The 23,421-nt window shown below is 42.7% G+C and overlaps 1 protein-coding gene across 1 annotated transcript in view; it reads left to right on the top strand.

Annotated features, from left to right (window-relative positions):
* The first annotated feature begins 840 nt into the window (after positions 1-840).
* The window catches only part of LOC126355448 (synaptotagmin-6), a 180,551-nt gene continuing 157,970 nt past the window's right edge, over positions 841-23,421 (top strand). Inside the window, exons 1-2 of the mRNA XM_050005763.1 lie at positions 841-879; positions 21,634-22,048. Of these exons, the coding sequence (XP_049861720.1) occupies positions 841-879; positions 21,634-22,048 (454 nt within the window). The remainder of the gene's footprint in view (positions 880-21,633; positions 22,049-23,421) is intronic.

The following is a 23,421-nucleotide window of genomic DNA, read 5'->3' as shown; positions in this document are numbered from 1 at the left end:
TGTAATTTGTACTAAACGCACTGTTATTATAGTCTAAATAACTTTAAAAAAAATGGCTCTGAGCACTATGGGACTTAACATCTGTGGTCATCAGTCCCCTAGAACTTGGAACTACTTAAACCTAACTAACCTAAGGACATTACACACATCCATGCCCGAGGCAGGATTCGAACCTGTGACCGTAGCAGTGGCGCGGTCCCGGACTGAGCGCCTAGAACCGCGAGACCACCGCGGCCGGCTAAATAACTTCAGTGAGAGCGTAAATCCCCACATCACTTGCCTGACTGCAGGCCTGCAATAATGCTATTCCCTGATGTGAGCCTCAACAAATTCTTTCCCTGGTTGAAATGACGTATATATATATAATCTTCCACATTAATAGACTCACATGTCTGTCGGGATGGTATTTTTCAATACGCCGCGCGGAGTGTCCGCGTGATTAGAGGCGCCATGTCACGCACCGCGCGGCCCCTCCCGCCTAAGGTTCCAGTCCTCCCTGCATCACGGATGAGTGTGTTGTTCTTATCATAAGTTAGTTTAAGTAGTGTGTAAGTCCAGGGATCGATGACCTCAGTAGTTTGGTCCCTTGGGAATCCACGCGCATTTGAACATTTGCAATAAGCTATGGTACAACTCAGGACTTCGTCTTTCCCCTTGTCTTCTACAGTCATCCATACATAATCTAAATACTGGATGCCGTAGACTACGAAGGTGAAGTAGGATATGGCCATCCTTTTACATCAGTGTACATACACTATGTTAAAAAAAACTATTAAATAAGTTAAGTCCAGAAAGAGAAAGTCATTAATAAAAACCATTTGTAAAAAAACTATATCTATAATGAAACGGCAGCAACCAATTGTTACTAAAACTGTTAAAGTAAGTTTACAATCAAATGGACTGACCGTAGTGTAACAATCTCGCCGCCTGGGCGGTGTGGTAACGCTGTAGCACTCGCACTGGCATCGGTGCTGTGTTTACCTTCGTAGTCCTTAGCAGCATGCGGCGAGCTCGGTGCAGCTACTTTGCCCCACGTCGATGCTGTATTCCGCCAGATGCCGCTTTCCTCCAAGTCTTTCCTTGTACTTTTCACTGGAAAATCAGGTCGTCGAAAACACTGGGAAAGAAACTACGGGGGAACCACATTTTCGGGTTTATGCATGTTGCATGCCTGAGTTTCAGGTCCTAAGGTATCCGGCATAGACCCCTCACCTGCTCTATGTAAAATGTTGAGTTTTATTTCTGGGTCATCAATGCAGTGTTTCCATCCATCCGGGTGTGCACAGTATGCTGTCTTATTACTATGAAGACTTGAATGTTCTTTAACGCTAGAAATACCACGCATTTTCATTAACTTGTATGGTCAAGGTGAGTGCGGGTTTGGGAACTTTACGCCCATGTGAAAAAAATTAAAAGAAAATTTGTTAATTACTGTTTACTAATATTACCAATGTGGTTTTTAAGGAACTACTGATGTGTAAATGGTGCCGATAACCTTAAAAAGTCTTTTAGCACACTCCTAGCAATACCAATGCCAATTCAATACTGTGTACTACCGAGGGGGTGGAGGAAGAGGTAGGGGGGTATTTTGTGATAAGTACAAAAAATTTAATTACAAATTTCGTTGACTTTGGTGATTTTTGCTCACAACACAGATTTTATAGAGATGCTGTCCGGTAAGTAAGACCCCCAAACTTGAACATCTTCAATTCATTATGAAAAAAAAATCTACTACTAAGACTTAAATTTTGGGTTAAATTTAATAGAAAACTTTAAAAAAAGGCTTCATTAAAAACAATAATTTTCTTTTCCATTATTAAAATATATAGTACTTGCTTAAGATTACAATATTTTCAAAAAATGGACAAAAAGTACCAGCCTCCCGCCTCCCCTTGGTATTGTGAGGGTTACCTCTAGTTTCAAAATATCATCCTGTTTGCCCTGTGTGTATTTTTTCGCGATTATTGTACTTAATGTGGTATAATCCCGAACTAATGGATTCTCGCTAATATCGGAGTTGTGTCATAATTGGATTGTAAGTGGTTTTACAGTTGATCAGACACCGATCACAATAAGCCATAGACACATTTGTTATTATTTCATCCTTATTATAGTGTTTAAGCTGTAGTTTCTCCGTTCTCCTCTAATACAGTGATGTCACTTGATTGATCCATATCCACTACCTATTGCTATTTCTTTTAAGGTATTAGGTTCATTAAGTACCTCACATTCAGTGAGCGAGAGTTTGATTATATCAGTAATTGTCGTATGGAAGTACAATTTTTTTTGACCTCGCGGATACCAGGATTGTGCGTTAATAATGGCATCGTCCCTCGTGTGTTTGGCTTGGTTCAAATGGCTCTGAGCACTATGGGACTCAACTGCTGTGGTCATCAGTCTCCTAGAACTTAGAACTACTTAAACCTAACTAACCTAAGAACACCACACACTTCCACGCCCGAGGCAGGATTCGAACCCACGACCGTAGCGGTCGCGCGGTTCCAGACTGTAGCGCCTAGAACCGCTCGGCCACTCCGGCCGGCTTTAGTGTGTTTGTTTTTTTGAATTAATATTTCATGTTTATCTCAAACTGTGATTAATGTCAAATCTAAGAAATTTATTTCTTCATGAGTATTCTGTCTTACTGGTCTTCTTACGATAATTTAGTTTACATTAAGCCACTTACATTTCTCAATCCCATGACAAATAATCACATTATCCTTAAAGATCCCTCTGATACGTTTATCTGCTAATAGTTAGGATTAGTAGTCAACATCCTCCACGACAAGGAAACGAAAGACATTATTAATACTGACATGCATAGATGTTGCTGTGTGACATACACAGTGCAAATAGGCACATTGTCAGGATTTACTCAGGGTAGACAGAAAGGGAAAAAAAGTTGCAAATGTAAAGAGCTGGAACCTAAAAAGTAAAGAAAATAAACCCCAAAGGCAGGCAATCCCAAAACCAAGATTCGTCCCCACGGCATTCGTCATCCTACAGAACAAGCAACGCAGCCCCAAAAAGTAGTAGCAACACCTGCTATTGCAAACAACAAATACTCACAACTATTCCCGAATTCTCCATTAACGTGCTGAAATTTCGTCCTATCCTTTTCCTACTAATCCCACTAACAAGTTATTAGTCATTTCCAACAAACTTAAGTCCACGATTGTCCTTTCTTGAGATCCAACTTCCATAAATCTAAATTTAGTAACATTACAATCAGATATAATCCTTTCCTCAGCAAACAAACACAATACTTACAAAAAACTAAAACAAGACATTGCTCCTAAAACTAGCAGCCAGTAAAAGCCTTACGCAATATAAAATTAAAATTATATTTCAGTGATGTCACCACAACTGCTTACACTATTAATTTTAAGGGTGGAAAAACCACGTTCTCTCATAGACTTACTCAAGATGAGTACTCTGTACTTCCTTACTAACTCTGCCTTCTTCGAAAAGTGACACCATTGAAAAGAGTTACTAACTTTCTTTCTTAATTTAATATTGCTTCATTATTAGCCTTCAGTTGTTTTATAGTCTCCTGCAAGTGCTACTTTGAGATGAAGAGGTTGGCGCAGCAGAGGAATTCATGGCGGGCCGCGTCAAAACAGTAGAAGATTGATGACAAAAAATTTCTCCAATGACTTAGATGTCTTGTGGTTTCGTCTATCTGATTTAAACAGTTGAATGTTAACTGTTTCCGTGAAAAATAATTATTAGATATTATTTACTTATACTTTCCAATCTCACGTTTTATGATATTTTCGTAAACCTGTTTCTATATATAACAATTTCATACATCCAGTTACACAACCAGTACTGTTCGCGACTGATCGTTCACAAAGTTGAAAATCTCGCTGTCTGCATGGCCCCAGCTACTATATAAGTGCTCGCCCGGTTATACTCTCGACTCCGCGACGTCGAATTCGGTGAAATCGCCCCGTACGTTGTCAGATGAGCTCCTAATGACTGTAGAATTTCTCCATGGTACTTCCAGATCCCACCACCTGTCTCCACGAGTACAAATTAAATCTTGCTATTCCCAGACAGTCATCCGACCGTGGATATCATCCTGGCTAGTTGTTACAATTACCCTGGTATGCTTCTCTGTTATGTAACCGTGTGCTTGCGCACCATGAATGTTATATTTCATTTTGTCATATATTTAGATATGTAGCTGTTTATATATGTACTTTCTCTGTACTTGAAAGTTCTATCAAGGAATATGTGTTATTAGCATCCACTGTGGCAGTTTGCCCAGCCACGAAGGATATCGGTTCTGGGTTAGTTGTTTACCTCTTCGGTACAATGTTAACAAGGTATGAGTTGCTCCCTCAACGCTTGAGATATTTTCCAACTTCAGACTTTCATTAAATTATGTTTTGTAGTCCTTGATATATTCAGTACTTACTTATCCTTTCTTGCTTTCTTTTAAATAACTGTTTTAATATGTTGAAAACTCGTAAGCATTTTAGGTAGAAGATCTTGCCATATTAATAGCCAGCATACGTCACAGTGATAGAAATTAGAATCGATTATTTAAGTTTTATAAAGTTGGTAAGGACAATAAAACAACAAAAGATGATTGAAAAAAGTTCAGTGAGATTGTGTGATTAGCGATGTATATTGGAAGCTGTCAACAGACATTGTTAAGCAACATTTTTGAGCTCCAGTAAATATATCACATTACGACAGTGACCTCGACATGATGATAAGAAGATATGGCACAAGCCGAAGCATGCCCGAGAATCGACTGGAAGTATATACGGTTAGCATCAAAATTCCGCCTTTTTGGAGTGAAAAATCCGAAATTTGGTTCTACCAAGTAAAGGCACAGTTCATCGTTTGAAAATTTTTTACAAAACATACTAAATTTAACTATCTAGTGTCACAATTAGAAACAAAATACATCGAGAATATTGAGGACATTATTTGTGGCACAGAAGTGAATAAATATTCATTTACTAAGGAACGTCTACTAAATATATTCAAAGCGTATTAAGGGACTAATCACTGGAATTAATTTGGCAGGCCGAAAGCCTATCCTGTTATTACGCAAGAGGCAAGCCTTGCCAGGAGCTGATGTGTCAAAAAGGTCCTTGAGACATTCTGCCTAGAAAAACTTCCAGCTTTTATAAGGAACATTTTAATTGCCAATGAAGAGGCGCAGAAAGTAGCTATAATTGGTGATAGAATAATAGAAATGAATCCACATAATGAATTATTCGCCTTGAAAATTGATACTTGTAACGAAAAGGTTGTTTCGATAACAACGAGAGTCAAGAATTTCGAGGCAACAGCAACAAATAGCTACATAGTCAACTGGTTATCGAGGCAGTTCTAGCCATAGATCTCGCAGTATCCAGACATAGCTAAACCTAATTTGGTACCTGGTGAAATTAAACATGGTGCAGAGACTACATCACCACTGAAGGCCCACGAATGTTTTCTAACTAAGACAGTTTGACCCAAAGCACACGTGACTGTCAAAATAAGAATTTAAATTCATATTATGCTATCTAAATCTGCATGGCTATTTCTCTTCATATGATACTCAAGGAGGGTGGCTCGATACGTCCGTGTGGCTATTACAGACGGTTAAATGTAAGAACAGTTCCCAAAAATTATCCTGTATCTCGAACAGGAGATTTCCACTGTACGCTGCAAGGCAAAAACATATTTTCTAATACTGAAATATTTAAGGCTTATTGTCGGATACCCACTGCTGAACATCTCGAAATCAATATTGGGAGTAAATGGAATAGAATTCCTGTGGTTCTGGATATCACTGCAGGGATGTCGTACACTACCTGAGAAAGTGCAAGGAATTTTGGAGGAAAAATTACTTGACAAACTGTATGTTTCTTGGTATTATCAACTACTATCGTCACTACCTTAAAGATGCGGCGCACACTAAGGCTGTATTACATGAATATCTTAAGGGAGCAAAAACGAAGGATAACAGAAAAATCAATGGATTGAGAAAGGGAAGAAATTGTTAAAGAAATGTAAACAGGGTATCGAAAATGATGCATATTGGCTTTTCTTAACTCGGAGTTACCCCTGCTGCTATTCACAGACGCATCAGATGTTGCTGTTGATTCTGTATTCCAACAACTGGAGAAGGGAAATCAGAAACTGGTTGCATTCTTTTAACAAAAAATGAGTCAGTCAGAAAGTTTACAGAACCTACGACCGAGAACTGCTGGGAATTTTGTTTTCCTCCAAAAAACTTTAAGCATTTAACTGGAAGGAAGAGACGTCATAATCTTCACTGACCGTAAGCCACTCTCATTTGCTTTTATGCAAAGCAATGAAAAGGCACCTCCTTGAAAGATGAGACTGCGGCAGTACATTTCACAATCTTCGATGATATTCGTCATGTCAGTGGCTATGCCAATATTGTTGAAGATATTCTATCCAGAGTTGATAATGCAATAACAATGGACTGTATGGAATCGCCAAGAGCCAGCTGAAAGATTAAGAATTGCAGCAACTCCGAACAGGGAACAACTCCTTAAATTTCAAGCCACATCAACTTCCATCAGGAAAACACCATGGTGTGACAATTCAATTGGAAGGAACAGACCTCAAATCTCTCAGACTTCTCTTTATCAAACATTTCTCCATTTTCATAGTTAAGCTCATCCTGGCGTAAAGACTGCAGTGAAACTGCTAACTAGTACAGCTGTTTGGTCTAACATAAAAAATCATGTGTGGCAATTGGCTAACTCCTATGGTAGCTGCCAGAAAACTAAGCCACACAAAATTACACCTTGACCTCATTAAGATTAACCCTGATCTGTAAGCAAATGATTTGCAAAGCCAAATGTTACGTCTGAAACTTGGTAGTCTTACATATAGCACATTATGAGACCTACTGATATCTTTCCTGAATCATGATACTGTTAGAAAACCATGTCAGAAAGAGGCATGAAAAGTAAATCATCATCGAGAGGAAATCCAGAAACACAAACGTGTCAGTGAACATACACCAGCCTGTCTCTTGCAGAAAAAACGAAATCAGGATCTTCCAAACTTTCCCAAGCCCATCGAACCACAACGTTCCCCGGAAGAACCGCCTCCAAATACTAGAGTATCGAAGTCAGGAAGGACTATAAGGTATGCACCTCGATACTTGGAGCAAGTTCTCTCCACGCAGAATTAATGAACTGTCACATCAGACAGTTTAAACAGTTTCTTGTTAGTATGTTGTATCTTTATCACATTCGTAGCATTTGAACTTTGTGTTTTTGTACCATATTTTTTATCATTCTAATATACCTTACATTAGTTTTTTTTAATGCTGTGTTGAGTCATTTTGTAAGAAATTGTCTTCACCACCATACATCCATACATTAATTAATTCGTGACTTTGTTACTGGGTGGGGGGGGGGGGGGGGCGGTAGTGTGGAGATGACAGTGATAGAAAATAAAACAGAACATTCAGATTTTATGAAGTTGGCAAGACCAACAAAACAACAAGACATTGTGTGTTTAGTAATGTAGATTGGAAACTTAATAAATATTGCTAAGCAACATTTTTAAGTACCAGTAAACACACAACATAACAGGCTTTATAAGTTCAATAACAGGTAGTCCTAATCTTTGACTTTTTCGTATCTGGTAAATTTATAAAAATATTTTCCTCTTTTAATCAGTTGTTTAAAGCTTCCCAAACATGAAATCTGACGTAGTAAATTCTTCAGGCAACGTAGTTTGTCTTAATATTTCACCGGTCAAATATTTATTTTCACCTTTTTTTAGTAATACAAATTCATAGTTAGTAAATGTGTTGCTGATGTGGTGAATGGGCGTACGACACGAGAACAAAAGAGTGATACCTGCTCGGGACCGCTGGTCGGTGATTTATTGCGTCACCCTGACCATCGCAGTGATGGCTGCTCCCAATCAGTTGTTTAAAGCTCCCCAAACATGAAATCTCACATAGTAAATTCTTCACGTACCGTAGTTTGTCTTAATCTTTCACGAGTCAAATATTTATTTTCACTTTTTTTTTAGTAGTACAAATTCACAGTTAGTAAATGTGTTGCTGATGTGGTGAATGGGCGTACGACACAAGAACATGAGTGGTACGTGCTAGCGACCGCTGGTCGTCGATTTATTGTGTCATCCTGACCATCGCGGCGATGGTCTGTGCCCAATGAAGTATGCCAAGTTGTGTTGCTCCGATCTGTGGTCGTTCAACACGAAATATAAAAAAATGAACATATTGTAATTATTTTCCAAGTCATGCTGGGCAAAAAGCTCATTAGATGTGTTGTACAAAAAAATATTTACCTAACGTCACTCAAGTAGGTAAGGCATCTATTGGACTGAAAACTCTTTTCACATTATGGTACATAATTTTAAAATTCCTCCCTAAGTGAATTGTTCAACAGCTGAGCATCCACGATATGCTGCAAGCGGGTTGGCCACTTACATGGCCATGTTTACCCGATATGGTGTAAGGAGTGTGTCAGAAGTGTCCATTACATAAAATACTATATCCAACTTAACGCTATTCTTTGCATTGTGCAAGCACTCAGATATCGATAGCAACAATCTGAAGGCGAAACACCGGAGCGTAATTTTAAGCACTGTTGTGAAACGAGGTCGGTCTGCGAGAGTGGAAGTAGTAACATCGGTCGAGAACTAATAGACATATGTAACGTATATGCAACAAATTCCGCAGCAGCAGCGGCTAATGTAACGAATACGAAACAAACATGTACGTGGCTACAGCCAATATTGCCTATGTTCGTCTGTGAAACTAGACTCGATAAGCAATCTGAGCTATAAGTAAACGGAATCTAACCAGTATAACACTGTGTGCGTGTTGTATGAGTGTCAGATTTACTGTCATTTAAGCCCTCAACTGAGAGTTGCACGAAAAATTTAAAACTAACATTTGGACAAGCTACCTGACTGAGTTTTTAAACAAGAATTTGCAAGTGATACAGAATCTGACTTGTGCAACGGAATTTACTGGATTAGAGTACATGAGATGTAGTGGTGTGTCAGTGTCTCTGTTTTGGCCCAAATTATTACAGTCACATATTTAACTGCCTTTTTCCATGTGGTTTACAGCAGTGCGCAGCAGCATGCAGCAACAGTGGCTAAAGCTTATTGTTACTAAGAATGAATTTAATAAAAAGGAGTTTCTTGGATCCTGTTAACTATTAAATAACTTTTGAGAAGGGATTTCATTAATTAAGTCTATTTAAAACTTCAGAATCATAATTAACAGTATTAATAATGAGAATGACAAATGATATATTTGTTAATAATGGCTGAGTGCCAGATTAACAAATTATTCCAATTTCAAAGTTACATTAACATTTAGTAACCACAGCATATTATTTAGATGTGGACAATAATAATTATTATTTGGAGGATAACGAAGCTTCTTTCACAGACAAGCAAAATATGGGGACTAACAATCACGAGCCTAACACTGCAACTGCTTTTGTGCTGTGCTTGCGAATTTTACCTCGAATTCCATCTTCAGGCGTAGTTAAGCCACGTATATCTCTCCTGGCTTTATAAATGATATCAGGCCTTGAGGGTGGTAAGATCTGCTACCACCGACGTGAAGGCAGCGTGACATGTCTTCTGTCTTCGAGCTCTCGACCGATACTACTCTTCCACTCTCGCACACAGACCTCGTCTCACAACAATGCTTAGAATCGAGCTTCCATGTTTCGACCTCAGATTGTTACTATCGATATCTGAGTGCTTAACACAATGCAAAGAATAGCATTAAGTTGGATATATTGTTTTACGTAATGGAGAGTTCTGACACACTCTTTACAGTGATAATGGCCGACTCGGAGAAAGTTTTTAAGTCCCATCCGCAAGGGAATTCCGTATGCTACTTGATACACTTGCCGAAGTTTTTACATGATCGGCACGACTTTCTCGTACGCCATCAAGCGCCTGGGGATGGAATTTACATCCTGAAATCCAGGTCTTGTATGATTTTATCCAAAGAAGGAATGTCAAGTACAGCTGGAGCGGATTTAATTCATCTTGAAAATATTGTGTTCTTAGTCTGGTGAAATCATCCATTTTTATGCAAGTAATCAGCCGTCTAAATACCTTAATTACTCACAAAGTATTTTATATTCTGGATATCCGCAGCTGTTGAAGGCATGATGTTAACAATTTTACCAGCTGACAACTGGTAAAATCATCAGCTGCAATAAAGTGAATAGGTCATAGGTGTATCTATCACTACTAGTCAAGATATATTAGTCAGTTAACATCGTCGACATTACATTGGTGAGCGAACGGTGACTCAGACGTGATCCATTACTTTCGTAAAAATGGGTCACATCTTACTCACCCTTCGTTTGTCAGTGTAATGTACATAACATTCACTGAGTAAAATATCTTGATTAGAAGCGATGTGTGCATCTATGACCTTTTAACCTTGTTGCAGCCGATAATGCAGCTTTAAGCCACGAACCCGGTTGTATATCAATAAAACAAACAATTTTACCAGCTTTCAGCAGAATTCCTCTAAACATCAAGCCCAATTACTGTTTAAGATCCCTCTGTTAGTGTACGTTTTAACAGTACATTTTGAGACAAAAACATATGCACAGTCTTAGATTTAGGTTCAAGGGGTAACAATGACCATGAGATGGTTGTAGCAACAATAATTACCAAAGTACGAAATAGTGGATGCCATACGAACTACAGAAGAGAGAGTACGTGTTACACGTACAGTTAGCTATGAGAAACCTTTGTTTAATGTCCATACTGAATGTGTTGGGTGCAAGCCAAAAGCACCAGGCGATCCAAAAGTCAATATAAATTTGAAAACTGAATAAATCACGGAATAATTTAGATAGAGAGGTACAAACTGACACACATGCTTGGAATGACATGGGGTTTTATTAGAACCGAAAAAAAACAAAGTTCACAAAATGTCCGACAGATGGCGCTGGACAGCAAAACGTCAGTGACTGCACATAACAATCGTGTATAAAAGGAGCTGTAATAAGAGAGAGAACCAGATGCGCCAGCAGTCGCAGCATGTTGACGTTACCTGAAAAGGCGCTTTTAGTGAAGCTGAATTATCAGAATGGGGAATGTGCTAGTCCGGGGTTATGATCCTATTGCCATAGGAAGGGGATTCGAACGGGTAAAGGTCCGTTGACAAATGCAGCTGTGGCGAGAATGATTTCGCAGTTAGAAGCCACGGGTCGTTTAGACGATAGACCCCGTAGTGGCCGACCGAGCACAAGGCGCAATTCTGCTGAAACAGTTCAGGAAGAAATGGAGACTGTAGCGGGTTCGTCTATGCACGGGGAAGTCAGCGATCGTGCAGTCGCACGTCGCATCGGCATTCCATACACTAGTGTTTGGTTGGCACTTAAGCGTACCCTCCGATGCTATCCGTTCAAAATCCATAGGTATCATGAACTGTTACCTGGCGATTTAGTGAAGAGGAGGGCATTTGCGGTGTGGGCGTTTCAAAAGATGGTGGAAATGACGATTGGTTGAGTAACGTGTTGTGGACCGACGAAGCTCATTTCACGCTCCGAGTGTCTCTCAATGCCCACAACTGCAGAATTTGGGCTACCGAAAATCCTAGAACTGTCGTGAAAATTCCGTTGCATGACGAGAAAGTCACTGTATGGATTGGATTTACCACATCTACCGTTACCGGGCCTTTTTTCTTCGAGGAAATGCGTGAATCTGGTTTTGTAACTGCTACGGTGACGGGTGAGAGGCGCGACGATATGTTACAGAATCGCATCATCCCCAGCCTGGCTGATAAACACCTGCTAGAACGTACGATGTTTATGCACGATGGCGCTCCACGCCATATTGCCAGACGCGTGCGTCGTTTGGTGATGATCGTGTGCTCAGCCGCCACTTTCGTCATTCTTGGCCTCCCAGGTTCCCAGACCTCAGCCCGTGCGATAATTGGCTTTGGGGTTACTTGAAGTCGAAAGTGTATCGTAATCGACTGACATCTCTAGGGATGCTGAAAGACAACACCCGACACCAATGCCTCACCATAACTCCGAACATGCTTTATAGTGCAATTGTTCATGAATGATGGTGGACGTATTAAGCATTTCCTGTAAAGAACGTCATCTTTGCTTTGTCTTACTTTGTTATGCTAATTATTGTTATTCTGATCAGATGAAGCGCCATCCGTTTGAAATTTTTTGAACTTTTGTATTTTTTTGGTTCTAATAAAACCCCATGTCATTCCAAGCACTTGTGTCAATTTGTACCTCTCTATCTACATTATTCCGTGATTTATTCCGTTTTCAAATTTATGCTGACTTTTTGATCACCCGGTATAAGTGGAAACGAATTTTTCAGCTGTGTTTGGATCATTCAGTACTTCGACCTGTTACTGTGGATGAGAGGTGGGGTCATCTATTCGCGCCAGAAACAGAGCAACAATCAAAGAAGTGGCTTTGCTACAATAAAGGCGATATCGATTTCATCTACTGCAATGATTTTATTTAACTTGTTGATTGCTTTGCGAAGGGTAAAACTATAAGTAGTAACTTCTACGCAAATTTTCTATACTGACTGGATGAGAAATGCGTTGACGGAAATGGAAAGTGTTGCACCACGAAGCACTAATTCGATACCTATAAAACTTTGGGGGGGGAGGGGGGGATTCGTCACACAATGAGTGCTACATGAATGACATTTATTCGCAACTGCGGAATCTGATATTAGCTGCATTATGTATGAAGATGTTACCTATTGATGAAACATGAAAATTTTTGCCAGACTGGGACTCAAACCCGGATTTCCCGCTTGTCGCCAGCGGTAGCCGTAACCACTTCGGCTATCTGAGCACGCTTCCAGGACAGACCCAAACTTCCATCGATGACAATGGTAATAAGTTTGTCGTCTTGAAATCCTGTGACAGGAATCCAAATAAGGAGCGAGCGATAGAGTCATAGAGAGTATAATATACAGAAGCGACAAGCGGGAAATCCGGCTTCGAGTCACGGTCTGGCAGCAGTTTTCATGTGTCACCAATAGGTAATATCTTCATACCTAATGCAACAAATTTCATAAACTCAGTGCAGCTACAAGATCGTCACCAATATCTGTTACTTCAGATATTGTTTGAAAAAATGGGTATTGAATGATTGACCTTTCATTCCATTCGTAGCAGACGAGCATCCTCAACATCAGTCAGTATGACATATGACCCCTACAGGCATAAATACACACTGTTTGTTGTGACATGGTAGCAAACAGCGTTATAATGCCATCTTGAGGGATATCTTACTATGCCTAAGACACATGCTTTGTCAGTTCATGAGGATTGCTGGCTGGAGGCTGGTATGGAAGTATACATATTCTCATGCTATCCCAGACATGCTTTATGGGTGATAAACGTGGGGACTGGGCAGGCCAGTCACGGATGTGTACGTTTGTCTAGGCGTTTGTGGTTTGAACTGCAGTGCTATTTGTACCACGATCATGAAGGGTATGACAAGAGGTTTAGCATTCTTTCCACACTCTTACCAGTGTGAGTACTCAGTAACCCTTACAACTATTACACCAATCGGGATAGTGCACTGGCTAGCACACTGGACTCGCACTCGGGAGGACAACGATACAAACCCACGATTGGCCATCCTTCAGGATGTACCCGTACCTAATCTTCTTGGCACACTGTTGTCCTTAGTTCACTTTATCATCATTTGCTCTGCAGTTATAGCACTACAGCCAACTGTCTGTGCGATCTATCGGTATATGCACCTCAATGATTCGACGTTTCTCTAAGTCCGAAAGACAGCGATGAGCTGAACGGGTAACTCGTCTGGGAATACTGTGTAGCGTTCCCCACATGAAAAGTTCCAGTAACGTTGGATACAAACAACAGCAATCATATCCTTAGTCATCTGCAGGAGTGGTTCTTTTCTGTTCTGTAAATACTGAAGATAAGCTCGCAAAAGGATGAAATTTTAATCATATATTTCACAGGCCTGTAAATACGATAGTGTCATTTGTAGTTTTCGATCAAGATGTTCATGGTGTAACACATTCTGTTTCCGTCACTGTGCGTGAGAAATCGCGCCACTTGGCTGATGTTGCGTCTTTTGATGTCACCAAGGCTTCTGAAAAGTCTCCATTTTATTTAGCGGCTCAACAACGACAAACACTCATATTTCCATCTAGATACTTTTGGATTAAAGGAGACCACTCACCGAAAACAGAAGTACTGAGATGTCGATATGCGTTTGGCACACTTAAGTGACCGATCAAGGTGGCGCAGTGGCTAGCACACTCGACCCGCATTCGGGAGCACGACGGTTCGGCCGCGTCCGGCCATCCTGATTTAGGTTTTCGCTGATTTCTCTAAATCGCTCCAGGCAAATGCCGGGATGGTTTCTTTGAAAGGGCACGGCCAACTTCCTTCTCCGTCCTTCCCTAACCCGTTGAGACCGATGACCTCCCAGTTTGGTCCCTTCCCCCAAACAACCCAACCCAACCATTTAAGTGAGGTGATTGTTATCACAAGCGTCCTCATTTCTTTTCGTCTGGATACTTCTGAAATCATCACGCTCACCCTTCCTTCTTTCCTTCCTTCGGAACTGAAAGAGTTTCTTTGCACGAATTCTGCAAAATTCCGTTGAGTAATCTAAGAAGTAACACCTGTTCCCCATACCCAGACTGATATCAGGCTCTTGGCATCCTGTTTGTATTGGGCCAGCACCAGATGAAAGACGTTATTGTGCTTTCTGTAATTGTTTATAATGAAATGCCTGAATAAATGTGTTGACGACTGTAAGGTTAGATATATTACTCGATTTTTTTAAAGTTCGGAAGTTGATGCCTGCGAATATTTATCGTCAACTAATGGAAGTATATGGTGATAGAGTAATGAATGAAACATACATGAGAAAATGTTATGAACTGTTCAATAATGGCGAACAAATGTACAGGATGAAACTCGATACGGTTGTCCATCACCCATGACAGATTACTTGAAGATGAACCAATCGCGCAATTGACCTTTTTTATGAAGGTCAAATATTTCCTAGGTACCAAACATAACTGCAGTGCTCCGTTTATTCATAGTTTGGTACCTTGTTAACGTCCGCCCCCGGTAGCTGAGTGGTTAGCGTGAGAGAATGTCAATCCTGAAGGGACATGGTTCGATTCCCGGCTGGGTCTGAGATTTTCTCCGCTCAGGGACTGGGGTGTTGTGTTGTCCTCATCATCATCATTTCATCCTCATCGACGTGCAAGTCGCCGAAGTGGCGTCAAATCGAAAGACTTGCACCAGGCGAACGGTCTACGCGGCGGGAGGCCCTAGTCCCACGACATTTCATTTCACCTTGTTAACACATCGCCGAAATCTATGGCTCCAAAGCAATTTGAATTACAGCACGTGCGATCGTTCCAGTTCAAACTGTTGGTAGCTGTGGTTCGTAGGTGTTAAGTCGAATTGACAGCCTTTACATGTGTGTGATTTATCGTGCAACCGAAATTTAACGGATGTCTTTTTGTACGCATGTGGATGACCTCATACTTTCTCTTACTGAGAGATAATTCCCATTTTTAGCCCCATACATACATCACGTGTAAGACCTTTCGTAATTGGTTTTGATGCCCGCCCCTAGTAGCGGAGTGGTCAGCGCGACGGAATGTCATACCTAACGGTTCGATACCCGGCTGGATCGGAGATTTTCTCCGCTCAGGGACTGGGTGTTGTGTTACCCTTATCATCATTTCATCCACATCGACACACAACTCGCCGATTCGGCGTCAACTCGAAGGACTTGCACCAGGCGAACGGTCTACGCGACGGGAGGCCCTAGTCACACGACATTTCATTTCACCTTGTTAACACATCGCCGAAATCTATGGCTCCAAAGAAATTTGAATTACAGCACATGCAGCGCTCTCCCTATTTCCTTGCGTGCAGTTGCAAGGTGGACAGCTGTGCTTGATTCTGAATGTTTCTTGTGATAAACCAGTCTTCATATATTTTCTCCATTTTGTGCTAAGTGTGTTTATGATAATAATCGTTTTGTAAGCAGAAAATGTTAAGGACTGTTTGAAATGGCAAGAAAGTTGAAACGTAAGGAGAGATTGGAGCGGCTCCATCTGATATTGATACACCAAATGAGGAAAGTAGTTATTCTGAAACGTATCAGGTTCTTGAAGAATTCAGACTCAACAATTCACAGACCAAACAAACGGAAAATCACACCATGCCAGCAAAATACTCCCACTTATTCTCTAGAAGCGGAAAGAATTCAATTTGAAGAGAGCAGTGGTAACAAGAAATATCTTACTCTTTTTAGGACAAAAGAATGAAGAAGGAATTTTCACTGTCAGGTGATACTGAACCCAAAATCTTGGAGTTCATAGCTAGGTTTTATTGCTAATCGTAAGTGATGTGAAAACTGTGTTATCTATGATATAGAATCAGCACCTCATTCAAAGTGTTCCCAATGTAAGGTGTTTGTGGCACCGAGAGAAAGAAATGTTTTTATCATCACCATTTAACATGAAGTAATGTTTTCCGATGACAGTAGCATTATGACCCGACGGTACTCTCAAGTCCCTTTTCGAAAAGAAAATGAAATAGAGCTCAAAATATGTTTTTCCGCATTTTCTTTGTAGTAAAAAAATTTCCAGTTGATCATAACGATATAACAAGATTGTGAAGTGTCAAACAATAAAAATTCGAGTCGGAAAGGGCTAAGACCCAGTTGGAGAGGGGGAGGGGGGGGGGGGGCAGGTTTAAGGTCCCGATATGGGTGCAGCGGAGGAGGGCTGGCAGTGGGCTGAGTGTTCACACATAGCGATTTATCGGACCGTAGGAGTGCCGACAGGAATGTGGCACCGGGTGCGACAAACGTAGACTGCCGCGGGTGGGAAGAAGCGAGAGGTGCGGCTGTTGTGACGTTTTCCGAGTTCTCTCCCACCACTCACTGCCATTCTTTTGAGCTGTCAACACTATACATGCCCCGTCCAGCACAGGAAAGTAGGGCCATTCGCGTTAGTCGAGAGATCTGGCCGCTTCCACCAGGCTCTATCAGGTCCCTATTTATTCTGAAGGCCGACTAGCTTACACACAGCATCATGCAGGCACTCGACATGCCATACCGGATATCACGCCCGACAAAATGTGCCGTTTTTAGAGGTGGAGAGCGACTATGACACGATAATTCTAAAACTTGTGGATAGATATCATACGTGTTTAAATAACGAAGATGACTGCGTGGAGAAAAAAGTGAGTTTCGATATTCTATGTGACATGTGTTTCGTCAATAAAACATAGTTCTCGAATTTATGGGGAATAGTCACAAAGTTTTGATCCACCTCGAAAAAATAATGTCGGGTAATTAACTCTTTATTTGTTCGTAGGTACACGTCTGCAGCCATGGAAAACGTTGAAAAGTCGATCCCATAGTATCGTAACACGCCGCAAGAGCAGCAAAAATAAAACGGCTCAGCCCATCGATAAGGTGCAGTATCGTGCGCTAATTCGTCATCGACAACAGTGAGAATGGTGTAGCTGTGTCAAGTAAGTCAAAATGACTTCTTTAGCCATCTGGATTGACGTAACACTCCTGTAACATTTCTGCTGCAGCCAAAACCGAATTAGCGCACGATGCTCTATGAGTGAACCCGCCCCGATAGATGCGCGCCTTACCACGCCAATTCTGGGATCTGGGCGCCCAGTGGCCCAGATCGAGTCCGCATCGCGGATTAACGATGAGGCCCTGTGTGCTGACCAGCGTGGGTGTGCAATTTGAGGCGGTTTCACACATCCGACTTCGTGAATACCGGGCTGTTACCAACGTCCCGCCTCTGTTGAAAGATTCGCAAACATTTCGAAAACGTTTCTCACACTTTCACATGGAATAACGCTAGTCGCAGGTGGGCGGGTACACAAATTTCGTCCCGGGGGAGCCTGATGCAGTTTGGAATTCCTGTGTGATGGTCTGGATAGATGTCTACCTACTACACATTACGACTCTGTTCAATTGTCGGCGGTCTCTGTCAGTCAACAGATGAGGTCGGCCCGTATGCTTTTGTGCTGTACGTGTCTCTTAACGCTTCCTCTTCACTATCACATCGGAAACAGTGGACCTAGGGATGTTTAGGAGTGTGGAAATCTGGCTTACAGATGTATGACACAAGTAACACCCAATCACCTGACCACTTTCGAGGTGTGTGAGTTTTGCGGAGCGCCCCATTGATCACATAGTGTATCTGTCCATCTGCTCCCTCCCCCCCCCCCCCCCCCTCCTCTATGTGTCCATCTCCTCATTCTCCGTCTCCGCTTGCTCAACTCCTCCACTCCCTTCTCTCTCCACGTTATCAAACTCATCCCAATTGGAGTATTGTGGTTCTTACCGCCCCTCTCGCTCCAGTATCTCTTCCCAAATCGTAACTAATATGTTTGCCAAATTTGCTTAAAATCTTTCCAGGAGCTTAGGACGAGCTTTTTACCCGTGTCTCATGTCAAACATATTTCACACATATTTGTATAAAATTTATCTGTGTCTGTACCTAACTTCACCCTGCAGTTTGGTAACCCTGGTGTCATATCTTATGAACTAAGTGTCGTACAATTGTATAACTTTGGTGGTACACTCACTGGTTTTTGTGAACTCTGCCTGGAAAATGTGTCGCTAGTACATTTATAAATTAAAACATTATTCTTCATGCGCGTAAGTTTTACTGATGAACAGCCGAAACATAATAAGCGATAAACTTTTTTCCATTCCTGATTTTGTGAGGATTGCCAGCGAGGAAATGTTCCGTAATGGTTTGATGTGTGTAGAGTTTGTTACAAGCCACTAAGTGCTCTCATTCTCAAATACTGGTTGAATAAAGCATGGGCATTCGCGCGTCGTGGGCTCCTCTTCTTTTCCACCTCACACTGTCCCCTTTGATAGGTAGGTAAATATAATTCAAGGTACAAGCTACTTCCAATGTAAATTTCATCCAGATACGTTTACGCCTTTCAGCATCAAGAAGTAACAAACACACTAACTCACACAGACACACACTCATCATAAACACACTTTTGCATTATAATATACGAGGGGCAGCCAAAAGAAAGCCTAATACCCGACGGAACAGGAATGGTTATATTCAAATTAGTCACTATACGTGTTGAGACATTTATCGCACTGGGAGACGAAACGCTCACTTCCCGTGTCGTAGAATGCGGCCAGCAGCTGATGTATGCACAACCGCACGTAATGTTGCACTTCCTCGTCCGACTGAGACCGACGCCAAAGCATGTCTTTCTTCACGCCGTCAAAGATGTGAAAATGACATGTCGAAAGATCCGGCTGTATCGAGGATGTTGCAGTATTTCCCAACCAAATCACTGAAGCGTAGTCTTCGTCCGATTGGCAGCGTGGGAGCGAATGCTATCGTCAGAATGATTCCTTTCAATAGCTTTCTGAGAAAACAGAAAAGCCAACAATGGAAACATCCCACGTTTTTTCTGCCAAAGAAATCCAAAGTTGTTCACACAAGTTCCAGTAAGGTTATGATGACCCTCTTATTCGACTGCAGTGTCCCCTCTCCTCTTGAAGTTCCTCCAGCGTGCAACCACAATCAACCTGCAGCTCTTTGAGAACACTTTGGACAGAAAAAGCGATGCGCCATAAGCCGCAAGTGCCCAGGGATGTGTCGGATGCAATCATCATGTTGCACGATAACGCCCGTCCCCACACTGCCGCCGGACAAAAGCTACACTTCAGTGATACGGCTGGGAAACGCTGCAAAATCCTCCCTATACACTACTGACCATTAAAATTGCTACACCAAGAAAAAATGCAGATGATAAACGGGTATTCATTGGACAAGTATATTAGTCTAGAACTGACATCTGATTACATTTTCACGCAGTTTGGCTGCATAGATCCCGAGAAATCAGTACCCAGAACAACCATCTCTGGTCGTAATAACGGCCTTGATACGCCTGGGCATTGAATGAAACAGAGCTTGGGTGGCGTGTATAGGTACAGCTGCCCATGCAGCTTCAACACGATACCACAGTTCATCAACAGTAGTGACTGGCATATTGTGACGAGCCATTTGCTCGGCCACCATTGACCAGACGTTTTCAATTGGTGAAAAATCTGGAGAATGTGCTGGCCAGGGCAGCAGTCGAACATTTTCTGTATCCAGAAAGGCCCGTACAGGACCTGCAACATGCGGTCGTGCATTATCCTGCTGAAATGAAGGGTTTCGCAGAGATCGAATGAAGGGTAGATTCATGGGTCGTAACACATCATAAATGTAACGTCCACTGTTCAGAGTTCCGTCAATGCGAACAAGAGGTAACCGTGACGTGTAACCAATGGCACCCCATCACCAGTATGACGATGACAAATACCCGTCTCCAATGTGCGTTCACCGCGATGTCCCCAAAAAGGGATGCGACCATAATGATGCTGCAAACAGAACCTGGATTCATCCGAAAAAATGACGTTTTGCCATTCGTGCACCCAGGTTCGTCGTTGAGTACACCATCGCAGGCGCTCCTGTCTGTGATGCAGCGTCAAGGGTAACCGCATAGCTGATAGTCCACGCTGCTGCAAACGTCGTCGAACTGTTCGTGCAGATGGTTGTTGTCTTGCAAACGTCCCCATCTGTTGACTCAGGGATCGAGATGTGGCTGCACGATCCATTATAGACATGCAGATAAGATGCCTGTCATCTTGACTGCTAGTGATACGAGGCCGTTGGGATCCAGCACGGCGTTCCGTATTACGCTTCTGAAACCACCGAGTCCATATTCTGCTAACAGTCATTGGATCTCGACCAACGCGAGCAGCAATGTCGCGATACGATAAACCGCAATCGCGATAGGCTACAATCCGACCTTTATCAAAGTCGGAAACGTGATGGTAAGCATTTCTCGTCCTCAGACGAGGCATCACAGCAATGTTTCACCAGGCAACGCCGGTCAACTGCTGTTTGTGTATGAGAAACCGGTTGGAAACTTTCCTCATTTGTTGTTGTGGGTGTCGCCACCGGCGCCAACCTTTTGAGAATGTTCTGAAAAGCTGATCATTTGCATATCAGAGCATCTGCTTTATGTCGGTTATATTTCGCGTCTGTAGCACGTCATCTTCCAATTTTAATGGCCAGTAGTGTGGCTTGGATCTTTCGCCTTTCATATCTTTGGCGACGTGGAGAAAGACATGCATGGATGTCAGTTTCAGTAGGACGTGGAAGTGAAAGGGCCGGTGCGATTGTGGATCTGCCAGTGGCCGACCACTTTCTGCGAAACAAACACCGATCTTCTCGTCTCCCGGTGCGATTAATTCTTTAACACGTGTAGTGATTACTTTTGAATCGAACCATTCAATGGCCCCGTTGTGCCAGGTATTCAGTTTCCATCTGAATGCGTCTTATGTTTAAGATATAACGTTATTTCTTCGAGGTGACGATTAAAACTTCACGCATGTCCTTCGTATTAAGGCAAAAGAGTCGCTCCCCTCCTGGATTACCCTCGTACAAGCATTGTACTACAGCAGGATCGCCAGTTTCCGACGCCACGGCTTAGAACTTTGGCGATCAGGCTTTGTCCAGTGCTCGGGCTGGAGCGCGTGCGCTTTGCGTGTGTGGCAGAGCCAGGGGTCGCAGCGCGGTTCGAGCCCCGTGATCCGCACGCCGCTGGGCGGGCCGGAGCGGTCGCCGTCGCCGGTGGGCGCGCGCGCCGCCTCGCCGTGCCCCTCGTGTCCCGGGCCCGGGCCGTCGCCCTCGCCGTCGCCGTCGCCGTCGCCGTCGCTGCAGCAGGTGCAGCCGCAGCCGCGCGCCGGCCGCTGCCTGTCGCCGCTGCTGCTGTCGGCGGGGCCCGGCACGCCGCCGCCGTCGCGCGAGCCGCCCGCCTCGCCGCTGGGCGCGCTGCAGCCCGACCTGTACGCGCGCCGCGACGGCCCTCTCTTCCTGGACGCGCGCACCCGCGGCCGCAGCCTCGGCCGCCTCCACCTGCGCCTGCACTACGACTTCGACAAGTCCGACCTGCACATACACCTCATCGAAGGTCAGTATTCGACTGTACTTTTGTGCTGCAGCCTCGCTGCTCACACATCGCAGGCAAGCCCACTCACTTCCTACAGCCTCTTCACACGGAGCTACCGAGAATCGCTCCTCGGAGGCGTTTCCTCTGGCGAAGGATCTTACATATCAGTGATCTCCAAAGTGGTCTATACAGGATATTCCGAAACTGTTCGTTTAAACTAATGTGGACGCTAGAGAACAGCCGCGGGGTTAGCCGTGCGGTCTCGGGCGCCCTGCACGGATCGCGCTGCTGCCCCCGTCGGAGGGGGCAAGGATATGTGTGTTGCCTTTAGCGTAAGTTGGTTGAAGTTAGATTAAGCAGAGTGTAAGCTTAGAGACCGATGACCTCAGCAGTTTGGTCTCATAGGACTTACCACAAATTTCTAATTTTTTTCTAATTTCTGTTAGAGAACATCAAAACAAACATATATATAGTCCGCTAGCACTTTAAATTATTCATTGCACAACAATTAACCATTGTACAGATCCGCTGAATTACATACCGATATCACTAACGTCGATATGCAGTAGAGTTTTGGAACACATGCTGTATCGAACATTATGAAATGCCTTAAGAAAACGATTTATTGACACATAGTCAGCACGGTTTCCGAAAATATAGTTCTTGTAAAACACAATTAGCTCTTCGGCCCAAATGGCTCTGAGCACAATGGGACTTAACTTCTGAGATCATCAGTCCCCTAGAACTTAGAACTACTTAAACCTAACTAACCTAAGGACGTCACACACATCCATGCCTGAGGCAGCATTCGAACCTGCGACCGTAGCGGTCTCGAGGTTCCAGACTGTAGCGCCTAGAACCGCTCGGCCACACCGACCGGTAACTAGCTCTTTATACTCATGAAGTAAGAAGTGTTATCGACAGGGGATGGCAAATTGATCCCATATTTTTAGATATCCAGAAGGCTTTCGACAGCGTTCCTCACAAGCGTCTGCTAACCAAACTGCGTACCTACGGAGTAACGCCTCAGTTGTGCAACTCGATTCGTTATTTCCTGTCAGAAAGGTCACAGTTCGTAGAAATAAAAGGAAAGTCATCGAGTAAATCAGAAGTAATATCCGGCGTTCCCAAAGGAAGTGTTATAAGCCTTCTATTTTTCCTGATCTATATTAACAACATAGCAGACAAACTGAGAAGCCGTCTTAGATTGTTTGCAGATGATGCTGTCATTTACCGTCTTGTAAAGTCATAAGATGATCAAAACTACTTGCAAAATGATTTAGATAAGATATCTGTACGGTGCGAAAAGTGGTAGTTGACCCCGACTTAGGAAAAGTGTGAAGATATTCACATGAGTACTAAAGGAAATCAGCTAAATTTCGATTACGCGATAA

This window comes from Schistocerca gregaria, chromosome 3 (genome assembly GCF_023897955.1).
Source record: "Schistocerca gregaria isolate iqSchGreg1 chromosome 3, iqSchGreg1.2, whole genome shotgun sequence".
Taxonomy (NCBI): Eukaryota; Metazoa; Arthropoda; class Insecta; order Orthoptera; family Acrididae; genus Schistocerca; species Schistocerca gregaria.
Note: the sequence above shows the minus strand (reverse complement) of the source record. Positions and strands in the feature narration are given on the sequence as shown.